Raw genomic sequence first — 20,030 nt, 5'->3', positions numbered from 1 at the left:
AACTCAGATACATGTTTCGGGAAGGGAGGAGGGGTATAGTATGCATTAAAATTGGACTTATTGCAACATCTACAATACCTTGTGCCGTATAAAAATCGAATGCTTCCTATTTAAGTTTCGCTTTTTGCTACTGTTTGTAATACCTACAGTAATTATATGAGCTAAAAGAATATAATTTTAATCAAGTTATTTAAAAACATTTAAAAAAATTATTATATCTTATTAACGACTAGTGATTGCAGGGCGTCTCCCCGTGTGTTCATGATTCCCGGCTGGCGTGTTGCAGGTTTCTGGTTCGATTGCTGAGCGAGTCGGGGGTTTTGCGACAGCGGGATCTTTCCTCCTGGGCTCATCACTGTTGCTGTGTTGTTTCATCGCCTCCACGTTGCCTAAGGCAATGAGTAACCACTGCAGAATCATTCTGCCACGTGATCGCTAAGGCGAGACGCAGCTCCCCAACAGCGCGGCATATGCCTTACAGTTGACCAATCATGAATCGTCATCTCCTAGTCAATAAACTATCTTTTAGCATTAAAAAAGGGCAAAGCGAATAACCTAAGCTGAAAAATAATAAATATTAAATAAATATTTAACATCAGTGAGAAATATTTCATCAATTGAGTAGTTTAAAAAAAAATCAAAATTCCATACAATCAGTAACTAATATATGAACTAAGTAATACTATTAGTAACTAGCTATGATAGCCGTCATTGATGATTTGATTTCCGTTTGGTCGCCAAGCGTTTGATGCACTCAGCTATGTATATACGTATATCATTATGAAAATAACTATCATCCATTGTACGAGAGTCATTCAGACATAAACAAGAATTTTTTTATACAGATCTGTTGGTGATTTATGAAAGTACAGATGAAATAATTTTTTTTTTTTCATAGTTTCCTTCAACCAAAATACGTTTTCTCCGTCGGATAGGAAGGTTTTTGATACCTGAAAGAAATAAGATGGTTGCCCCAGTAACAAACTGCGCACGTACTGTTCCACCGAAGCACCGTCCCTTAAGTATACAAAACTATCGGAAAGTATGAAATAGTATTCTAAAAATTATGGACACGTACTGGAAAAGTATGCGAGAGTATGACAACATACACGAAAGTAATTAACAATATTTTTTAATTATTTAAAACATTTCAAATTTATTCAAAACTATACTAAAGTGTGTGGAAATGTGCAAAAGTGGACAAAGAGTGAAAATATTTTGTGTGTAAATTAATGTAATTGTCCAAAAAAAATTGAAAATTTAAATGTACTGAAGGTAGAGTGAAGTATATATAGGAGTGTGCGGTAGTGCGCAGTCTGCCGTAGTGTGTGGTAATTCACTTGAGTAAAAACGAAAACTATATAGTACAAAATGAATAACCAAAGTGGTAACAAATATTGTAATGAAAACCTGCAAGGAGCCTTAAAGTACCCTGTACTTTATTCGTCACAAAAGCATAACTTCATGGCTTCGCGGACATAGAGAACTGACACCCACTAATTATTTGTCTATACATAATTCTTGCCCCATAAATTACCTCCCATAATTTTTATTTTCTATTATAAATCTAGAATTCTAAAACTCTTGTGTGGCCTATGTGTTGAACCAAGACGTGATATAGCTGTGTTTCGAATTTTATCGAAATCTGTTCAGTATTAAATACGTGATTTAGGCACAAACACCTAACTTTCAAATTTGTATATTAGTAGGATAGGAATTAGGATAAGTATCCAATATTTTTTCTGAACACAAATAATTGTCCAGTACAGTAATAAAAATCATCACATTTGATCATATTTACGAAGAAAATATATGCTGTTTTTTTTTTTACCTTTTTATGCTCTTTGATTTGTGAACGATTTAGTCAGTTTCCAGAAGTCTTCTTTGCAAAGGCGTGAGAGTGAGTTCAGTCGAAGCTCGCCCCACACACCGTCAAAGATTCCGAGTCAACAGCTTTAAGAAAAATTATATATATATACTAGTATCCAATAAATTAACTTTTTTAAAAAAAAATCTACTCACTGACCAAGACGAAAATGGTTTTAATTATAAACAGTTACATGCTTTGGATTTACGAAAACCGATATAATGGTGTTTAAATACGTTAACAACATCTGTGGAAAAAAAATTAATAGACACTTAATAGATTATTTTAAAATAAAACAAACGCAGGTAAAGCCAAAACAAAACACAATTAGATTTAAATGCAGTAACTCATTACAACGTACGAGCCTCAAATGTCTTAATCTGTCTCGAAGCTCTCCCTAGTGGCTTTAATATCCCGGGATTGCTGAGGGTAAAGTTCTTGAACTTACCACTAGAGATGAGTGGATCTTTTTACCATACATCTTAAAACTATAGACTCTAAAGCAGCAGTGACTTCGTTGGTTCATAAAGTTCTATCTCTGCCATAACCAGTCACAAACTCTATATCACCATCTTGATGACTTCGCAGTAAAACAAACACGTATGTCAATAGAGATTTTGGATATCTCTGGTCGCGTTATGGAAAAAATGATGAGGGTAAATTTTTACTATGCGCGCGTACCATGCAATGAAATTTACACAGTAAGATGGTGGACCAACGTGTACGAACATACAAATTAGGGAACGTAGGTACCAAACGTAGTGGTGTGCCAAATGAAACTTTATGATATTGAAACTACCCTGGAATATATTTGGTAAACTAAAACAGTCATAGTAAAGAGAAATTTAAAGTTAAAAAAAAACGTAAGTATAAAGTTATTATGACAATTACAATACATATTATCCTTATAGGCTTCGTAGCGCAGTGGTTGTAGTAACCCAAAGGAACGAGATTTAAAATTCGGAAGTGGAAATAATTTTTTTTCTTCAAATTTCTATATTATACAAATTGTGCTTTAAGCACACACATATATAAATACATTTTGTTTATCGTATTTCTATAATATTATTAAATATATAAATCAGTCCATTGCAGTGGATATTTCATACTATGTAGGCATAAATCGTCTATTTTTATTTAAAATAGTATTAAATTTATTACGTTTGTTATAAAATTAATTTCCATGAATTTACATAGATAATACGAAATTAAACTTTATAATATGTAGTTAAACTATCATTTAATACTTAATCATTTATAGACATCTTACTTGTGCGGAAACTATAAAGTATTAACTTTAAAATGAATTTTATCAAGGTGGGCTGAATTTTGATAAAATTCCTTATCAAATATCAGGTCCAAGCTGGGTGTAGCTACTGCACCATGTTGGGATGTCAATTTATGTGACCTGCTTTCTCTCTTATTTATATACACTGTTGTATGTATATACCTACGTATAGAGCTTTCTTATGATGTTATTCCAGGTACATTTATGTGGTGTTTGTTAACAGTGGTAGGGATGATTATGTAGTATTTTTGTTTTTATTTGGGCGCCTTGTATGATTACTGTTTTACACTTCATAGTATGAGATGTATTGATACACAGATTGGACAAACAAAATTGATTCGTATTCGTTTCAGTAAACTGGTTGGAGCTAAGAATTAGTCATTTAAAGCCAATGCAGGACTAAATGTTTATTAGATTGCTAACATTCGCAAGTGTTCCTGTAGTAGAGTAGAAAATATGTAATAAATTGTACTTGTAAAAAAAGCATTGATTTTTTTGAACCTGTAACTTTTATGTTAAATTGATGAGATATTAAATTATTTTTTGCATTGACCAAGGATCTAACCAAGGACATGAATCCATAAATTATATTTAAATAAATTAGTGATTTTTTTTGATGATTTTTGGAATTTTTATTGAATTTCTAGGTTAATTATCAAAAAATTTCATTATGACGGTCATAACGGCTTATAGGAGGCTGGTAGTAGAGGAATTTAAGCCTCCTTTAGGACTTTTCACCATATTTTATTGAATAAAAGTTTTTTTAACTATAATTAAAATATTTGCATCGGTCAAGTATCGAACCGATGAAAGGAACTGATCGAATCAATCAGTATATTAATTGCAGATTTTTTTAAAGAATTTTGGAATTTTTCCCGAATTTATAGCTAAATAATTACGAATTTCCAATATGGCGTCCAGATTTCAAAATGTTTGGCACCACTTTAATAAAAATGATCACTGCTCTCTAGCGGATAAAAATTAAACTGACATGGTGGCAGTGCACTTATTAATGGTGGGAGGTCAGTCGGTCGGTGACTTCTGTGGGAAAAAGGATCGGTGACCATTTTTTTTATTTTGCCGTCAACAGGTTGAAACCAAGGACTATATGGTGTAAGTACGATTTTTAAATAAAATTGTATCAATTAATTTTTTCTATAAATTATAATATTTTTCAAATTTTTCTGATAGTTACAGATGTTCAATATGGCGGCTGTAATGAAAATTGCAACGATCCAGAATCTAATATGGCGACCGTAACGAAACTCGCAACAATAACTACATACACATCCAAGATGGCGTGCATAACGGTCCTGCAACATTTCTAGAATCCAAGACGACGATATGTGCAACAGTGTTTTTAAACAAATGTTTTAATAAAAATTTAATTAATTAATTTTTTTTATAATTTTAACAATTTTTGGATAATTATTATGGATTTTCAAGGTTGCGACCATAACGAAAATTGCAACATTTACGTCATATTTACAAATGGTTGCCATGTCATCATAATTTTTAAGGTCATGACCTCGGAGGCTTATGGAGGTATGTAGATATGGATTATTAAGACTCAGGAATTTTTAAGCCTTTGACGTTTTTGAGGAATAAAACGGGAATTTGTCCCTCGAAACAGAGAAATTTTTTATATTTCAAACTGTTTAATATTTTTTGATGGACTTTGTTTCCAAAAAAACTGGAAATTTTAGAGGATTTTCGAGAATTTTGGATCATTTTTGGCTAATTTGAAGGTCAAGGTCACAATCCAAGATGGCCGACCCCGGTACCGGCACCACAAGCCGAAGCCAGTCCGAGTATGTCCTTTTACCTACTACTCTCATACCCAGTACCATGATTGGCATGTTTACGAGTTTAACGCCTTTGTAAATGTACGTCCAAATTTCTGGTTCGATAATAATTTTATTTATATTGTGAATTTATGGTGTATAAGTACTTCTGGATGGTAATGCACTTACTGTAACAAATTGTTTTAGTAGTATTCAATTTTCCCTGTTAAACGCAATGAAGCCACACTTTGAGACATGAAGGAAAGCGTGTGACACCATGTGTATGAGGTCCGCACGTGAACGCAGAGCACGAGCGCTGCGTCTCAATTTGCGCAGTGCTTCGTGGTTTAAATGGTAGACTCTGCAGCACAGTAGAAGAAGTAATAGTGTGAATTTGTTTTTTAAACAAAATAATAATCATAATAATAATTAATAATTTAGCAAATAATGTTGTCCCAGCACACTGCACGGACAGACACTCTCGTTTCTACAGGTAGACGTTTAAACGTCGTGGCCCTCCACAAGCGTGACGTCATCCAACTGTTGATACCAACTGTTTTAAGGATAGGCGCGTGAGGCGCGTGAGGCGCGTGAGGCGCGTGAGGCGCGTGAGGGAAGCCTCGCGGAACCGCCGCGCCACACGCGCCGCGCCGGAGAGAGGCGCCGCTGTCACACTGCTCCTTCCAGAGACACGCCCGCCACTTTCCCCCGCACAGCCGCTCCTCTGTCACACCGACTGCCTCGGGCCAGACACCTTGTTGGCTTCCACGACTAGAGATCGAAAAAATTCGCGAATTCATTTCGCGATAGGCTAAAATACAAATAGTTACATACCTCAGTACTGCCTCTGCTATTGGCTCACAGCTTACCTGGATGACACTGGGCCAATGAGAAACACCCAACCAAAGCTTTATCGAATCACAGGCTGCTACGTTGGGACGTCTCACAAGACAGCAGCCAATGATTGGGTGACATTTGACCGAGTGTACGCATATCTATGGAGTTCATCCTGGAGGTCATTGAACCCGAGAATTTTTCCGGTCCCTATCCATGACTGTTCCGTGCAGGTTGTATCAGTCCGCTGGTTGTTTCATGAAAGCTTTCTGCAGGAGGTTCCCTTCTAGGTGTACCATTAAGCCAGTTCTTAGTGATCAAACATGTTATTATATGTGGTTTGTTTAAAACATAACGTTACTATGTAAAACATATCATAAATATTTGTTTTTTTATGTTCACCTTTATTCCGCGAAGACGTTTCCTACTAAGATATCTCCCAAAACACTGTAGATTCTATATTGTTACGACGAATCATGGACGATCAGAAGCACAATAACCACACGCTCTTTTGGCCAAGTCAAGCCAATGACTAAGAATTTTCGTAAAACGCTAACACATTGTGTTGAAGTCCAACAGCACACAGTCTAAGCGCGCACTTTTCACTTCACAGCGAATGGAATAAGAAATAACGTGTCGGTGAAACGTGAAGCGTAATGAATAGAGATATTCTGTCCGGGCTCACGGCAACGTCCGCAGTGTTATTGAGCTCTAGAAACATTTGGGGTGGACCCCGCTAGGAATGTAGACATAGCTGGGGATCAGCCATGCAGGGATTGGCCAGCCGTGGCAGCCACTGACTCCCTTATCTTAAATATAGATTTAAACCATTTTAAGCTGGGCCCAGGTGAAACTTGCATAGCCACGGGAAAAACCCTGGCCAAAGTCATGCGTGATGCAAGGACATGCGTGAAGAGAATACATGAGACTGGGGCACTTGGACGCAAGGTCCGCCTTCGTTTTTTATCACACGTCTGGAGTTTGATATCCAGGGATACAAGCGCCCCTGGTGGCGGGTGGCTACACTCACCAGCTACCCGGCTTCCAGCCGCACCTCAAACTAAAAATGAAATGGCAACACGGCTTACAAACTGACTACCTGACCCTTGGTCATCTCGACCGTAGCGCCGCAGCAACTCCGAGTGACGTCATACCCATCGTATCAGAGAGTCGTCACGTGTGCTTTGGGCCAAGTGAGTCTCAGAACTAAGCATCTTCACAGCACATCACTGCTTTTTGAGTATATAGGCCTACTAATATCTCAATATTCATGCTGTAAAGTTTTTTTTTTTTTTTTTAATTTACGATTGAGCTCTTGAGAATACGTCTTGGTTTTAACTGACAAATCACAAACCAACACACTAGTATGTTCGAAGACATATTTTAAAAGGCTAACAAATATTACTGTTATTTTTTTAAGTTCTCAATCGTAAACTAAGTTGAATAGTTAAAGATGTATTAGGCCCGTTCCACGATGACGCAGTGACGCGTAAACACGGAAATGGATTACGGGTGTGTAAGATATTTATATTTAGTTATCAATCTGCCGTTCATAAATTTTTGTACGGAAAATTGTAACCAACGGGAATGCCCTTTTTTTTTTAGTGACTACAACAATCATAATCGAGTTGTCCATTACCTTTTTATAATTAAAATAAAATCTCTTCACATCTTGCAACTATTTCCAAAAAGGAATAAGGAAAATCACGTCACTAATATTGTATGTTTTTTTTCTTTATTTAAATTGCTGTTCAAGATATTAAAGCCACTTACCAAGAGTGTGTTTAGAAACGTTTCGAAAGCATCCTGTAGGAAACAGCAAACATTAGCAATAATTAATGTAATGGCACAACTCTCCATTACTCTGTCACCATGTAGATTGGAGAACATGTCGTTTGTGCTAAAACAGTTTGTCCTAGAAGTGAGTTTCCATCGTTAAGTCGTTTGTCCTAATTGTTAGGACAACTGCTTTGGGACAAACGACGCATAACCTGTAATGGTAGCCGTAGGCGTCGTGTCTTCGTGCACAGTTCCAAGTGCAGGTGTAGTAACAGCTCACCTTTTATCATCTAAGATCATATACTGTCTGCTTACCTCATAGTTTACTAATTTTTTCATAACTACGGAGGTCGGATACATGATACATCCCCACTATCCCCCTGCGTCCTCCAATAAGCCTGAATGAACCAACCAATCAAATTGTATATTCAATTCAGTCAAGAGGCTTATCTGGAATGTTTCTTTATAATAAACTAAACATAGGTACCCTCTTTACATCCCCTTGGGGAAAAATTACCTAAAACTATATAAGTAGTATATAATAGATCCTCCAAGACCAAGCTTCCCCAGGAGGGGCTGAAGAAGCCGACCGCCATCTTGGATTGTAACGTCACAGTGGCCATCTTGGATGACCTTGAACTTTTATTTTTGACTTTGACATTCAAAATTTGCCAAAATTTCTTAAACGTTCCTCAAAAATGCCGAAATTGGCCCAAAACCCGCCAAAATCCACCATAATTTACAGTTTTTTTGGGAACAAAAATTCCACCAAAAAATCTAAAAAATAAAAAATATTCTCTTTCGGGGAGAAAAATACGTTTTGAGGGGAAATTTCCCGTTTAAGTCTTCAAAAATGCCAAAGGTTTGAAAATTCCCAAACGTGGCTTAAATTCCTCAGCCACAAGCCTCCATAAGCTGCTGAGGTCATGACCTTGACAATTAAGATGTTACGGTTGCCATCTTGAATTGCTATGTAACCATTACAATTATTGTTACGGCCGCCATCTTGAAAATCGTATTTTTTATGACACAAAATCGGTAAAAAATGTTTAATATATAAAAAAATATTTCATTAAAATTTATACAATAACATTCCTCCATATTGCATTATAACCTTACGGCAGCCATGCTGAAAATCCGCATTCAGTATCCAATCATGGCGTTGCCAAGGTGTTTGTGTGTGTATGTACGTATATATATATCGCCAGCTAGTATAATGTCACTTCCGCCATCTTGTTTCGTCTGCTGTAGGCCGCCATATTGTTTTCGTCAGCTGGAGGCCACCATATTGTTTTCGTCTGCTGGAGACCACCATATTGTTTTCTTCTGGTGGAGGCCGACATTTTGTTTTCTTCTGCTGGAGGCCACTTCTCGGAACTGTAAAATTATGTCTTATGTCTTTAAACTCACTTTTATGTCGTAATAACTGTTCACTGCTGACATCTAATATACTGAAACCACATAAGCAGGAATTTTAATCATGATAGCAGAATGTTAACTTAATCCCATTTTGGCCATTTTGTGTCCTGCAGTCTTTTATCTTGGCAGATTAGATTTTTTCTCTGATTATGTTCCTATGCGTTTATTATTATTCTTTCAAATCATTATGTTGTCAATTCTTTTGGGGAAAAAAGGCATGGGTATAAAAACTTAAAATTTTATAATGCATGTTTGAAGCTTTGTCTAATGCACCGAGTTTGCCATTCCATATTCTTGTCAGAATTATTAATATTTAAAAATAAATTTTCTTGTAGTTATTTTTCCTAAAGCTCTTTTGCATTTGTAGTTGGCTCACAACTAGATCTCACATAAATTTACGGAGCGATATGTTCTGAGCGGTAACAATTCAAGCAGTAATCACAAGCATGAACAATTGCATGGTGTGTGATGTGCGCAAATCTGTATGATTGACAAGGGGGCGGATCGAGATTCTTGCACGTGGGTTTTATCGTACACAAGTCATCGCTGGGTAGGGGGCTTGTATGATCCAAGGAGGAGAAAATGCCTAATCCTGCCAAGGCATCGGTGATGATGGTGAGGTGTGGAGGTGCGGGGATGCTGAATGAGTTGATAGGCTTTAAGTCCATGCAAAACCTGAGCATCCATCCTTCTTTTTCGCCATTACCACTAAACATTTTTACAGTGATTTGCTCGGCTCAATGACCCATCATGCAACATCTCTGCAATCTGGATCTGGATGACATCTTGTTCACTAGGTCCAAAACCTACTGGTTTTACAAATCTGGGTTCGTGTGGTCGAGTTGGTATAGTGTGCTCGTTCACTAAAGTATGAGGCAGCATGTCCATAGTGGCGAATACCTGTAGCTGTTGGTCTAGGACATCATTTAATCGGGCAGTGTGTTCGGGAGAAAATTCATTCTGCAGCTCAGCTAAAGTGTGATAGTGTGCGTGGGTTGTTGGGTTGGCCCTTGACCCCAGCAGTACAGAGTTATCCTGCCCTGATGGCGTACATGTAGCTTACCCTCTCGTGCATCGATGCTTGCATCCTCTTGAATGAGCCAGGGTATACCCTGAATGAGGTCATTCTCAGATCTTATAGCACCAGGGCTGTGGTCTGACTAGAATGGTCACGAATTGTGATGGTTACCTTGGTGTGCCCAGTCATGAGCGCACAACTCCTCTCGGTGGCCAGCTGGACTCCTTCCTCCCCAGGCTCTAGGTACGCCTCCGGCACCAGGTGGATCGCGATGTAGGTATGGCTCACTGCGGTATCCACCTAGGAGTGAACTGGCCACCCGTTCAGCTGGAATGGCACCTGGGTCAAGGACCCTGCATTTTCTCTTGTTCACCTTAGTCAGGATGATCTGTGGCCAGGCCCCACAGGTGCTGCCGAATTTTTCATGGTGTCAGGTTCTCGGTGTCACTCGCCGATGACCCAGGACAGGACATCGATAGCCTGTTCTTCCTGACAGTAAGCAGTGGTGCGTTGTTCAGTTCCTCAGGTGCTGCCAGAGTCGACAGCTGTGCCAGGTGCTCGGCATTACTCACCGAAAAACCCAGTGTGGGGTATCGATGGGCAGTATGTGGCATGCCTTTCCCCCCTGACAAGCAGCGGCCTGCTTTTTTGGCTGGGCGGGTGGTTAAGGGGCATTGGCCAGCAGATCTGTCATCCTCTGGGTTCACAGGTGGCTGGGGCACAGCCGTACATCATGTGTTCGATGGTACACATACCAACCTAACTTCCTGTAGGTCCTGTTCCAACTACCTCGCGATGGCGACAAACTCATTTAGTCCTTTCCCTATCGCACCTCGTAGGAATGGCCACATTCAGCTCAATGATAAGGTAGGATGTCACACACTTCTCCACCTGTCACAAGGTTTGAAAGTAGTCTGACCTTCCTGTGAATGAATGGTTCCACACTTTCTCATTCGGCTTGCACTTTGCAGAACAGTTTGTGTTGTCCAGATACACACTCTCGTGTACCGTCAGAATGTACTTCCAGCCACATCACGAACTCGTCCCAGTCAGTACAGTACTCGCCTTTTTCCGCCCACCATGTCTTTATGACACCTAACAACTGTCCACTGATGCGCTAGATGAACTGGTCCACCAGCATGAATTTTTGTGTCAAAAGGTCGCAACAAACTTGAAGAAATGTTCAGGACACTCGTGGGTCTGTCATGCAAACTTCGGCAACGAGATAGACCTGCCTGTCCTGTGGCATCTTGGCCTTGGATGTTCATGAACGGGTTTCATCACACATTTAGCACAGTGATTGTCCATGAAAAGTTCATCATAGAACTGTAGAAATGCCTGCAATTCGGTTCATGCTTGGTGCTTGATCATCCCACATTCGTAACACACAGATACATCCACTGGCTGTCCATTTAATTTGCTGACTCACAGACAACAACCACCTCGTATCTCATGCTGTCTTCCCCTCGTGCGACTCCAACATCCGGCTGACAGTTACAATGCGTTCTCATGCCTTCCTATAATGACCCACTCTCCTGCATGGCATGTAGCACTTCATACAACTTTTTTCCATCTTGATTGCCACATGCACTGGGCTCTGCATTTCGGGCTCTTGTGGCCGTCTGGCAGGAGCGGCGGGTCGGGCCATCGCTAGCAAGGTGCGAACAGGTAGGGAGGTGCCTCCCCCCCCCCCTTTTCCCAGCTGAAGGGCCCATGTCCGCACTCCTCTTGCCCCACGGACATTATCGTGGCCATGTGATATCGTGGATTGAGCTCGTTCGTTTAAGTTCTGCCCGACTAGACTTGGCTTTGGCTCATTCCCAGTCGAAACTGTCTTCGCGAGAGCTCAGCTGCGCTCGTGGCCAAGGTGGAAGGGGAACCTGTTCCTGTGGTGAAATGTTGCCTGGTGATATTTCAGGGATGTGCCAAAACCCTATCTGCATCGTTATCTCGCTTTGCCTTATCGCACTGGCTTCCTATCTCTGCAGAACTGCACCTGCTTTCCTGCATAGTCTTTGGACTAGGGAAATTTTGAAATTTTTGAACATTTTTTCATTTTGAAATTTGAAAGTTTAGTCGCTACACTAGTTGGGTACCATTTGTTGCTATATGGGCTGTCTCATAGTTGAAGTAAACTGATAGTTTGTGCTGGTGAGGTCTCAAGGAGGGTACCGGACACGTGGCTGTAGACAGCAGTAATTGGATGCTAGTGAAAGAAAGTACTTTCAAAACGATGTTAATTATCGATTCAGTGCCAGAGCACATCTTTTAGCACTTACGATATTCAAGCATAACGGTTACAACTAAACCAGGGGTGTGGCAGTGATAACGAATGTCCAATATTTATGTTACATGAAGGTCCGCGGTTTATGATACAAGGTAACAGTCTTATTGACACTTCACGTCCATGATGTAGAACACTGCAAACATTATACAAGCGACAGAATTCAGAATATTGAACATTAGACAATTATGTTAATTTTACACATGCACCTGATAGAGTGTGTGTGTGTAGAGCTACGGGCTGTGGATTTTGGCTGCTTAAACATCTCGTGAGTGGTTGAGTTAATTATTTTTTAACATCTTGCCCGAAATTAATTTTCACAAGAGATGAATAGTCTCATAATTTAGGCATGGGTGGAAGTCCTGCGCAAGCATGTTTCCCACGTGGACGAACGTGGCCTACCACAGATTCCCATAGTTAGTGCACTAGTTAGAATTTTATGCAGAAACCTGACACATTTAGTCTCTAGACAGCCCAGTGCGAGTGACATTGGAAAGTTTACAAATATTACCTCCTATCTAAGGACGGATGCGCAAAAGTGGCCTATCAACTACAAAGGTAGGAAACATATAACTCGAAAATATGTTACTCAGAACGAAAGAATTATGTTATAATTGGTTCCTTCAAACCACACCTAAAGTACAGCCAGCTTCGGGCCGAAGCAAAAAGATTAGCAAACTTACACTATGGATGTTACAGTCGATGATGGCAAGATGTTGAAGACCCTGTGGTGCGCAGATGCGTCTGATCCCTGTGTCGAGTGAGTGGCATTTGGTGCGGCCTCGGCAGCTACAGGCCACCGAGGGCCATGTTCTCCGTGTGAAGAAGGCAGAGCATGGGTACGACTCGAGCTGAGATTTGTAACATAGTCACACATTGAAAATATTCTTTTAAACTGGAAAGACATGAAGTTACTTTAATTAACAATTAACAATTAAATAATAACCTTAGGCGTGCCTACAAGGGGGGGGGGGGGCCAGGTGGGCCATGTATTCACTCAGATCGACAGTTTCTCTAATGCGTTCGTTAATATTCGTATATTCCTGGTACTGTGACACTCAAACTGTGTTTCAGTGTTGCAGCGTGCTAATTAACTATATTTTTAAACATTTTATCGTTCTGGAAATACAGCCGCCTTAGTTTATTTAAAACACGAGGTCCCTTAAAATGGCCAAGCAAGAAAAAAAAAATTTTAAAGAGGTTTGTTAAAGTTCTGTTGTCTGAATTGCTGTGTTTGCATTCACTAAAAATAAGTTAATTTCAAGGTAGATCTGGACCAAGCTATTAGAAAATTCGAGGGGGGAAAATGTGTAAGTACTCTTTAAACATTTGTCTATGGAAAAAAAAACATATTTTCAAGATTGTTAAAATTATATGGATATAAATATTAACTAGTAAACATATCTCGTTGATACTGCACACAAATATAAACACGGCAATGAGTGAATGTATTTAGGCTATTTAACATTCTAAATTCAGCTTCTGATTAAAAAAATTAGCAGGCCCCCCCCCCCCCCCCAATGGAAATGTCTGGGCACGCCTATGATAATAACAAAACCATGTTTGGGATCTGTGTAAAGCAGACGAATACATAAAAGACAAAGGTGGATGAACATATCAATCCATCAACCTTAGGGCTGTTTCCTTCGCTGCACTTTCTTACACCACTAGTGTGTTGCTTGTATGCACATGCTAAATGGGCGGGTGTCGATGCGGCATAACTGCCTCTGTGACAGAAGAGCACCGACGGTTGATGTCACATTTATGGCTTAGAATCCAAACATGAAAGTGTCCATAGATCACTACAATTAGTAGGAATTACTGCCTACTAAAATTGAGAGATCTCAGTTCGGGACGAACTACTTTTAATACAAGTTCAGAACTTATTTTCTTAACTATTTCATTAAAACTGCAACTTAAATTGTTATGTTTACAATACTGAAACATATTCTGGTTGTGTACATTGTGTGATTTAATGTGAACAATTTCATTTAGCTCTCATAACTACATTTTTAAAGTTTTTCTATTGCAACAATAAATTATTTCTACTCATGATAACATTTTAAATAGGTACCAAAAATGCTGTAATGATTTCAATATAATTTAAGGTCATTATGACTTCCTATTGTAACATTTCGTTGATTTGGCTGCGTTTAAGAATAGTAGGTGACGACAACCAGCGGAGCTTACCCGGCTTGCACAGGCCATTATGTCCCATTGTCGTTCCTTGGGGGGTGTTCCCCTACCCCCTTGACAAAATTCACCAGCGGGTAGTTTCAATGAAAAAAATGTCAGTGCATCGAGTTAAATGGCCCCGTGGCCGAGATATCGATAGCCCACCATGTGGCTATCATGTGATGGCTCTTATTTCACCAAATAGGTTTTATGTATTAATCTGCCACTTGTAACTCAATTAATTATTTACTGTATTGTTAGTATTTTTATGTTACCATAATATTTTAATAATTGTACATCTTATATTTACAATGCTCTTTCGCATAGAAATATGGCCTGAACCATCCTTTTTTTCTGCACACTCCACATGGTGTGGCGCTGTGTGGGTCCAGTCAGTCGTCGCTCACCCGGCGCAGAGGCTAGTCGCGCACGCGCACCGAGGAGCCATCATTTCTTTGTCATCACCATCTTTAGCTGCCATAGTAATATCATCATTAAACCTTTTTCTTTACCTCCGCAGCCGGTGTCCATTCAGTTCGAGTTAAAAATCAGCTGTTTAACATAATTCTTTCATTGTTTCATTAATGTCTTCGTAGTTGACACTTCGCGGGACTGTAGTCAAAGGGCCATGATACATGGACCCCTCCATGGTCAAAGAGGATAGCTACCGGTCTTTTGGATATTGCCCGTAATGGGCAGCTCATGTGTTAAATGTGCACCTTGCTTAATCAACATTAATTTCAATTTGGGAACATTGGGACGAGTCATGTAGTGATCACGTGGAATTAGTACCTACAGGAGCTCTCCACCCAAGCTTAATACGTAACTTCTCCTTTCAGTGTAAATAGTTTAGCCGCTGCCACAGGACTGTACGAAATTTTAGTATCAAGTGTGAACGGCTTCATTGCCCATACAGTAATTGTCAAGTGTAATATTCGTGGGTTTGTTAAGAGCCTAATTTCTCTGTGTTTTATCCATGTCGTTCTGTGACTCCAACTCTTGTTAGACACCTAGCCACCAACACTTATGCCACCTTCAGTGTGGGTAATAACTAACATTTTTAGACAGTGCGTCAGGATGTGTTATGGCACATGTACGTGCAGAGCCAACTCCATGGACAGCAGCATGTATAGAGCCGCCTCTGTGCATTAAACCAGACGTCTTACAAACTGAGTTCATAGTAATTCCACACAGAACCATATCACCACATCTCGACTTTTCACAGCTACGTGACCCACACCTACCCCTTAGATCGACAAACAAACTTGCGGGTGACCGAGGTTCAAAACTGGAACACTGTCATTCACAGGGCAACAGGCAGGACCATGTCAAATAGCACCCAACTAGTGCGGCTATCGAACTCGCAAACTACACATTTTCAAAATTCAAATTGGAAAAAATTTCGACATTTTCAAAACTATTCTAAGTTCAAAACCATGCAGGGACAGGTGCAGTAAGGGAGCGGTAGATGACGCGCCAGGACGTATGGGATCATGTTGCTTCGAGATAAGAGCGAATCGAGTTACACATATCACCTCGCATCTTCGTGCCACAGGAACAGCATTCCCCTCCCATCTTCTTCACGGGTGGAGCCGAGCTAGTGCGAAGACAGCTTCGGCTGGGAGCGAGTCGAGCCGACCCGAGTCGGGCCGAACTCGGTCGAATGAGCTCACTCCATGACAAAGTGCGCCTACATTGGTGTCCATGGAGCAAGAAACGTGCGGACAAGGGGCCTTCAGCCAGAAGTGAGCGGAGGCTGTCCTCCCTATTTGGTCGTGTCTTGTCACTGAAACCTCACCAGACTCTCAGGCCGGACAGCCGTGAGCTGAGCACTACTAAACGACTGCAGTTATGCATCTACACCGATCATGCCAACATGAACGACTTCCCTGAAGCTTTCAAGTCATGGGCTAGCACAAACTACTTGAAACAAAAAGACAGATGCAAGCATGCAACACAATAGAGTGCGGATGTGCTTCGAGTACTATGCATATGGCTAGAGACCCGAAAAATTCGCAGATTAATTTCGCGATAGTCTGAAATTCATACACACATACCTTTAAGCTGCTCTTGCTACTGGCTCACTGTTCGTCTGGGCGACTCTGGGCCAATGAGAAACCCTCAACCAAAGAAGTAACGAATCACAGGGAAAACCAGTTGAGGCAACTCACAAGTCAGCAGCCAACGAACTGGCGTTATTTGCTCGAGTGTACAGAGGACCGTGTAGACTATCCTGGAGGTCATCGAAACCGCGAATTTTTCAGGTCCCTACATATGGCATGACGAAGTGCTGCGATCTTTCATGTCACAGCAGCGCACCCGATGGTGCAACAAGTGTGTGGAATTCTGGCACCCAGAATGTTTATTCATCGACACTCCAGAAGAGGCATAGATAATTGGGTTCGTGTGCTGTCCATGACAAGTGTTTCTGAGGCGGGACATGGCAGTGTCCTACTATCAGCAGCAGCCGATAGACACCATACAGCACATGACAAAGTCACTCTCCTCTGATGCATCGCCGCAGTTATCACTGCATATGAATTCAAATGACCCATCTCGACTGTTTACGATGTCGGCCTTCGCTGTGCAGATAACATGGACACCACCTGACACACACACTACAAACTATGTCACCACCAGCCGACGACGCAGCCAAGCGAACCACGCTGTCACTGCAAATCACAGCCAGCCAGCAGGCTGCCACCATCGTCGCAGTGCCACCCCTGCTACTGGTGACTGAGATGTCAGTTGAGTGTTTTTCATCGCCTATAAAAGAGGCCACACGCATACAGAAACTCCAATATGTTTGGAACTTAGAGGCTGCTTGGACTCAACATGCTGACACCTATAAGCCGTTTCCGACTCTGCCGCCTCCGTTTCCACCGCCTCAGACAGCTGAGAAATCTGTGGGCGAAGAACAGCACTTGAACTACGAAATTATGCCATACATCCTGGTTGGCCAGCAGGCCACCGAGGTAGAGATGACCCGCACCTGTCCAGACATACTGATGATGGTGCCACCAGCTGTTCTGCAGGTTTCTGGAGAGATATTGGGCCGCTTAACCCTCGGCATGTCGCACTGCAAGGGAATACGGCAGATCCCTGGCACAGTGATGGCATGCACCGCCTTTGGCATGCCACTGACAAAGACGATGCCACCCCAGCTGCCAAGAATATTGTTTGGGTGAAGTCGGGCTCCATCATCATCACACAGCCGCACTGCCAGATAAGCCAACAGGTGCCTGGTGCTGTGACAGCGTACACCACCACTGATGCATCGCCGCCGCCCTTGATGTTGCCACGCCAGCCACTGAAAGCTCCTACTGGTGTAGTGTTGCCTCGCCACCATGTTGCTTTCCTACACTTTCCGGCTGGACAAATAGGTCGCCGATGTAGTGTCGGGCCACTCCCTTGCACCTGTACCGCCCACAAAGCTACCGCCCCCAGCTGTACCGCAGGTTGCTGGAGAGGCATAGGGCTGCTTTACACTCACCATGCTGCACTTCAAGGGAATCCAGCAGGTCCCTAGCACAGTATTGGCATGCACCACCTTTAATGCACCACAGCCGATGACAACACCACTCCCAGCTGCCAAGAAGCCTACTGTTACAGTGCCGCATCACAACACAGCATCAACAACACTTTCCAGTTGGCCAGCAAGCCATAACAAAGTACTCGTACACCAGGACCCGATCGCCAGCCCCGACGCTACTGCCCCAGCTGTCCCATAGGTTCCTAGCACATTGTCGGGCTACACCACCGTCGCCGAGCCATAATGCCAGTTTCAGGTCCAACACCAGATCGCCGACACAGAAAGAGCCAGTTTCAACACAAATAAGCCGCCCCCGATGACGACCTCCTCAGCTATTCCGCAGGTTGCCGGAGTGACGTCGGGCCGCTTCACCCTCGCCATGCCGCACTGCAAGGGTATCCAGCAGGTTCCTGGTGCAGTGCTGGCACACACTGCCGCCAAAGTACCGCTGTCCCCTGAAACTATCGTCCCCAGCTGCCGAGAAGGCTATTGGCGAAGTGCCGCATCGCAACAATGCGACATCGTAGCAAGTTCCGGTTTGTCAGCAGGCCGCTGAAGCAGTGCACCATGTGGTTGACATACCATCCCAGATGCCACCCTTCTGGCTGCATCAAAGGCTGCCAGAAAGGGACACCTTTACCACAGCACTGTTCCAGATCAGTTTCAGGCTGGGCAGCAGGTCAACAATGCTGTACCATCCCACTTTACTGCCAACATGCCAATGTCGCCACCGACTGTGCCATTCCCAGCAGCTGAGAAAACTACTGGAGTGGTCATGTATCTTGAGTCAGCCACTTGGCCACACTTCCTGGCGCCCCACCAGGTCGCTGATGCAGTGATGGTTCTCAAACAAACCGGCATGCTGAGGCCAGTGACTCCTTCCCTAACAGCCACGAAGGCTGCTGATGCAGTTAGGTGTTACAAACTAGCAGTTTTTGCCACACACCCCAGTTGTCCAGCAGGTCCATAATGCAGAGTTGGCCCACTCCATGACCAACACCCCACCTCCAGTACCGACACACCCATGGTTGCTGACATGGCTTGTATGGGCATACCAACCCCGATGTCGATACCCACCTCAGCTGCCCTGCTGGCCACTTTTTTGAGCTGACATGCACCCGTGCCACTGAACATACCGCGACACTGCTGCCCATTTGGCTGCCATCCTAGCTGCCGAACTGACATGCATGTGCGCCCCTGAATGTGCCACTGCCATCCACCCAGGGCCGGCGCGTCCATATAGGCGAACTAGGCAACCGCCTAGGGCGCCAAGTAGCTGGGGGTGGCGCAGCATGACACATAACAGCTGATATAATATGTTTAACGATTATTGAAACTGAATGAAAATGGATTTTTGTAACAGTTTGGAATGTTTATATTGATATAAGTAATTATTTAAAGTCCACGGTGACCTGTTTATGATTTGTAATAAGTAAAAAAGTTAAAAAAAATACACTAGCCTGCTTACATTTGATTGTTGACAAAATCTTATAGGCTTGCGTGATGTATTTTGAGGCAAGGAAAATTTTTTTGTGGTTTCTTGCTAGGGGGGGGGGGACATTAAGGTTTTTCGCCTAGGGTGCCAATTTACCTTGCACCGGCCCTGCATCCACCTTGGCCGCCCTCCTGACTATCTAGCCGACATACACATGGGCCCCTGAAGGATTCGCAACACTGCCCTTACCTCGGCCGTCCTCCTTTTCGCTGAACCAATATGCACGCACACCCTTGATGGCACCGCGATGCCACCACCCACCTTGGCCACCCTTCTGGCCACCGGTGTGGCCCAATCTCATACCTACCACCCCAGGTACAGCCATGCAGCTGCCCGTCGCTGCATGGACAGCTCCCCCATGTACCCCAGGTAAGTTCTCTAGCATGTGACAGGAATGTCAATGGGCATAACAGCCTTGGAAAAGGGAGGGTATTTGACAACATTTGGTCGGTGCTGACCTGGCTTGCACAAGCCATTATGTCTCATTGTCATTTCTCCAGGGCTGTGCTCCTCTACCCCTTTTTTCATACATGGGTAGTGTCACTGAAAATAACA

At 42.3% G+C, this 20,030-nt stretch overlaps 1 protein-coding gene across 1 annotated transcript in view; it reads right to left on the bottom strand.

Annotated features, from left to right (window-relative positions):
• The window catches only part of LOC134541731 (uncharacterized), a 51,550-nt gene extending 31,715 nt beyond the window's left edge, over positions 1-19,835 (bottom strand). Inside the window, exons 1-2 of the mRNA XM_063385379.1 lie at positions 19,783-19,835; positions 5,490-5,619 (exon numbers count right to left, since the gene is read on the bottom strand). Coding sequence (XP_063241449.1) covers positions 5,490-5,619; positions 19,783-19,835 — 183 coding nt within the window. The remainder of the gene's footprint in view (positions 1-5,489; positions 5,620-19,782) is intronic.
• Between the last annotated feature and the right edge of the window lie 195 nt (positions 19,836-20,030).

This window comes from Bacillus rossius (genome assembly GCF_032445375.1).
Source record: "Bacillus rossius redtenbacheri isolate Brsri chromosome 4 unlocalized genomic scaffold, Brsri_v3 Brsri_v3_scf4_1, whole genome shotgun sequence".
Taxonomy (NCBI): Eukaryota; Metazoa; Arthropoda; class Insecta; order Phasmatodea; family Bacillidae; genus Bacillus; species Bacillus rossius.
This window is presented reverse-complemented; position numbering and strand designations above follow the sequence as displayed.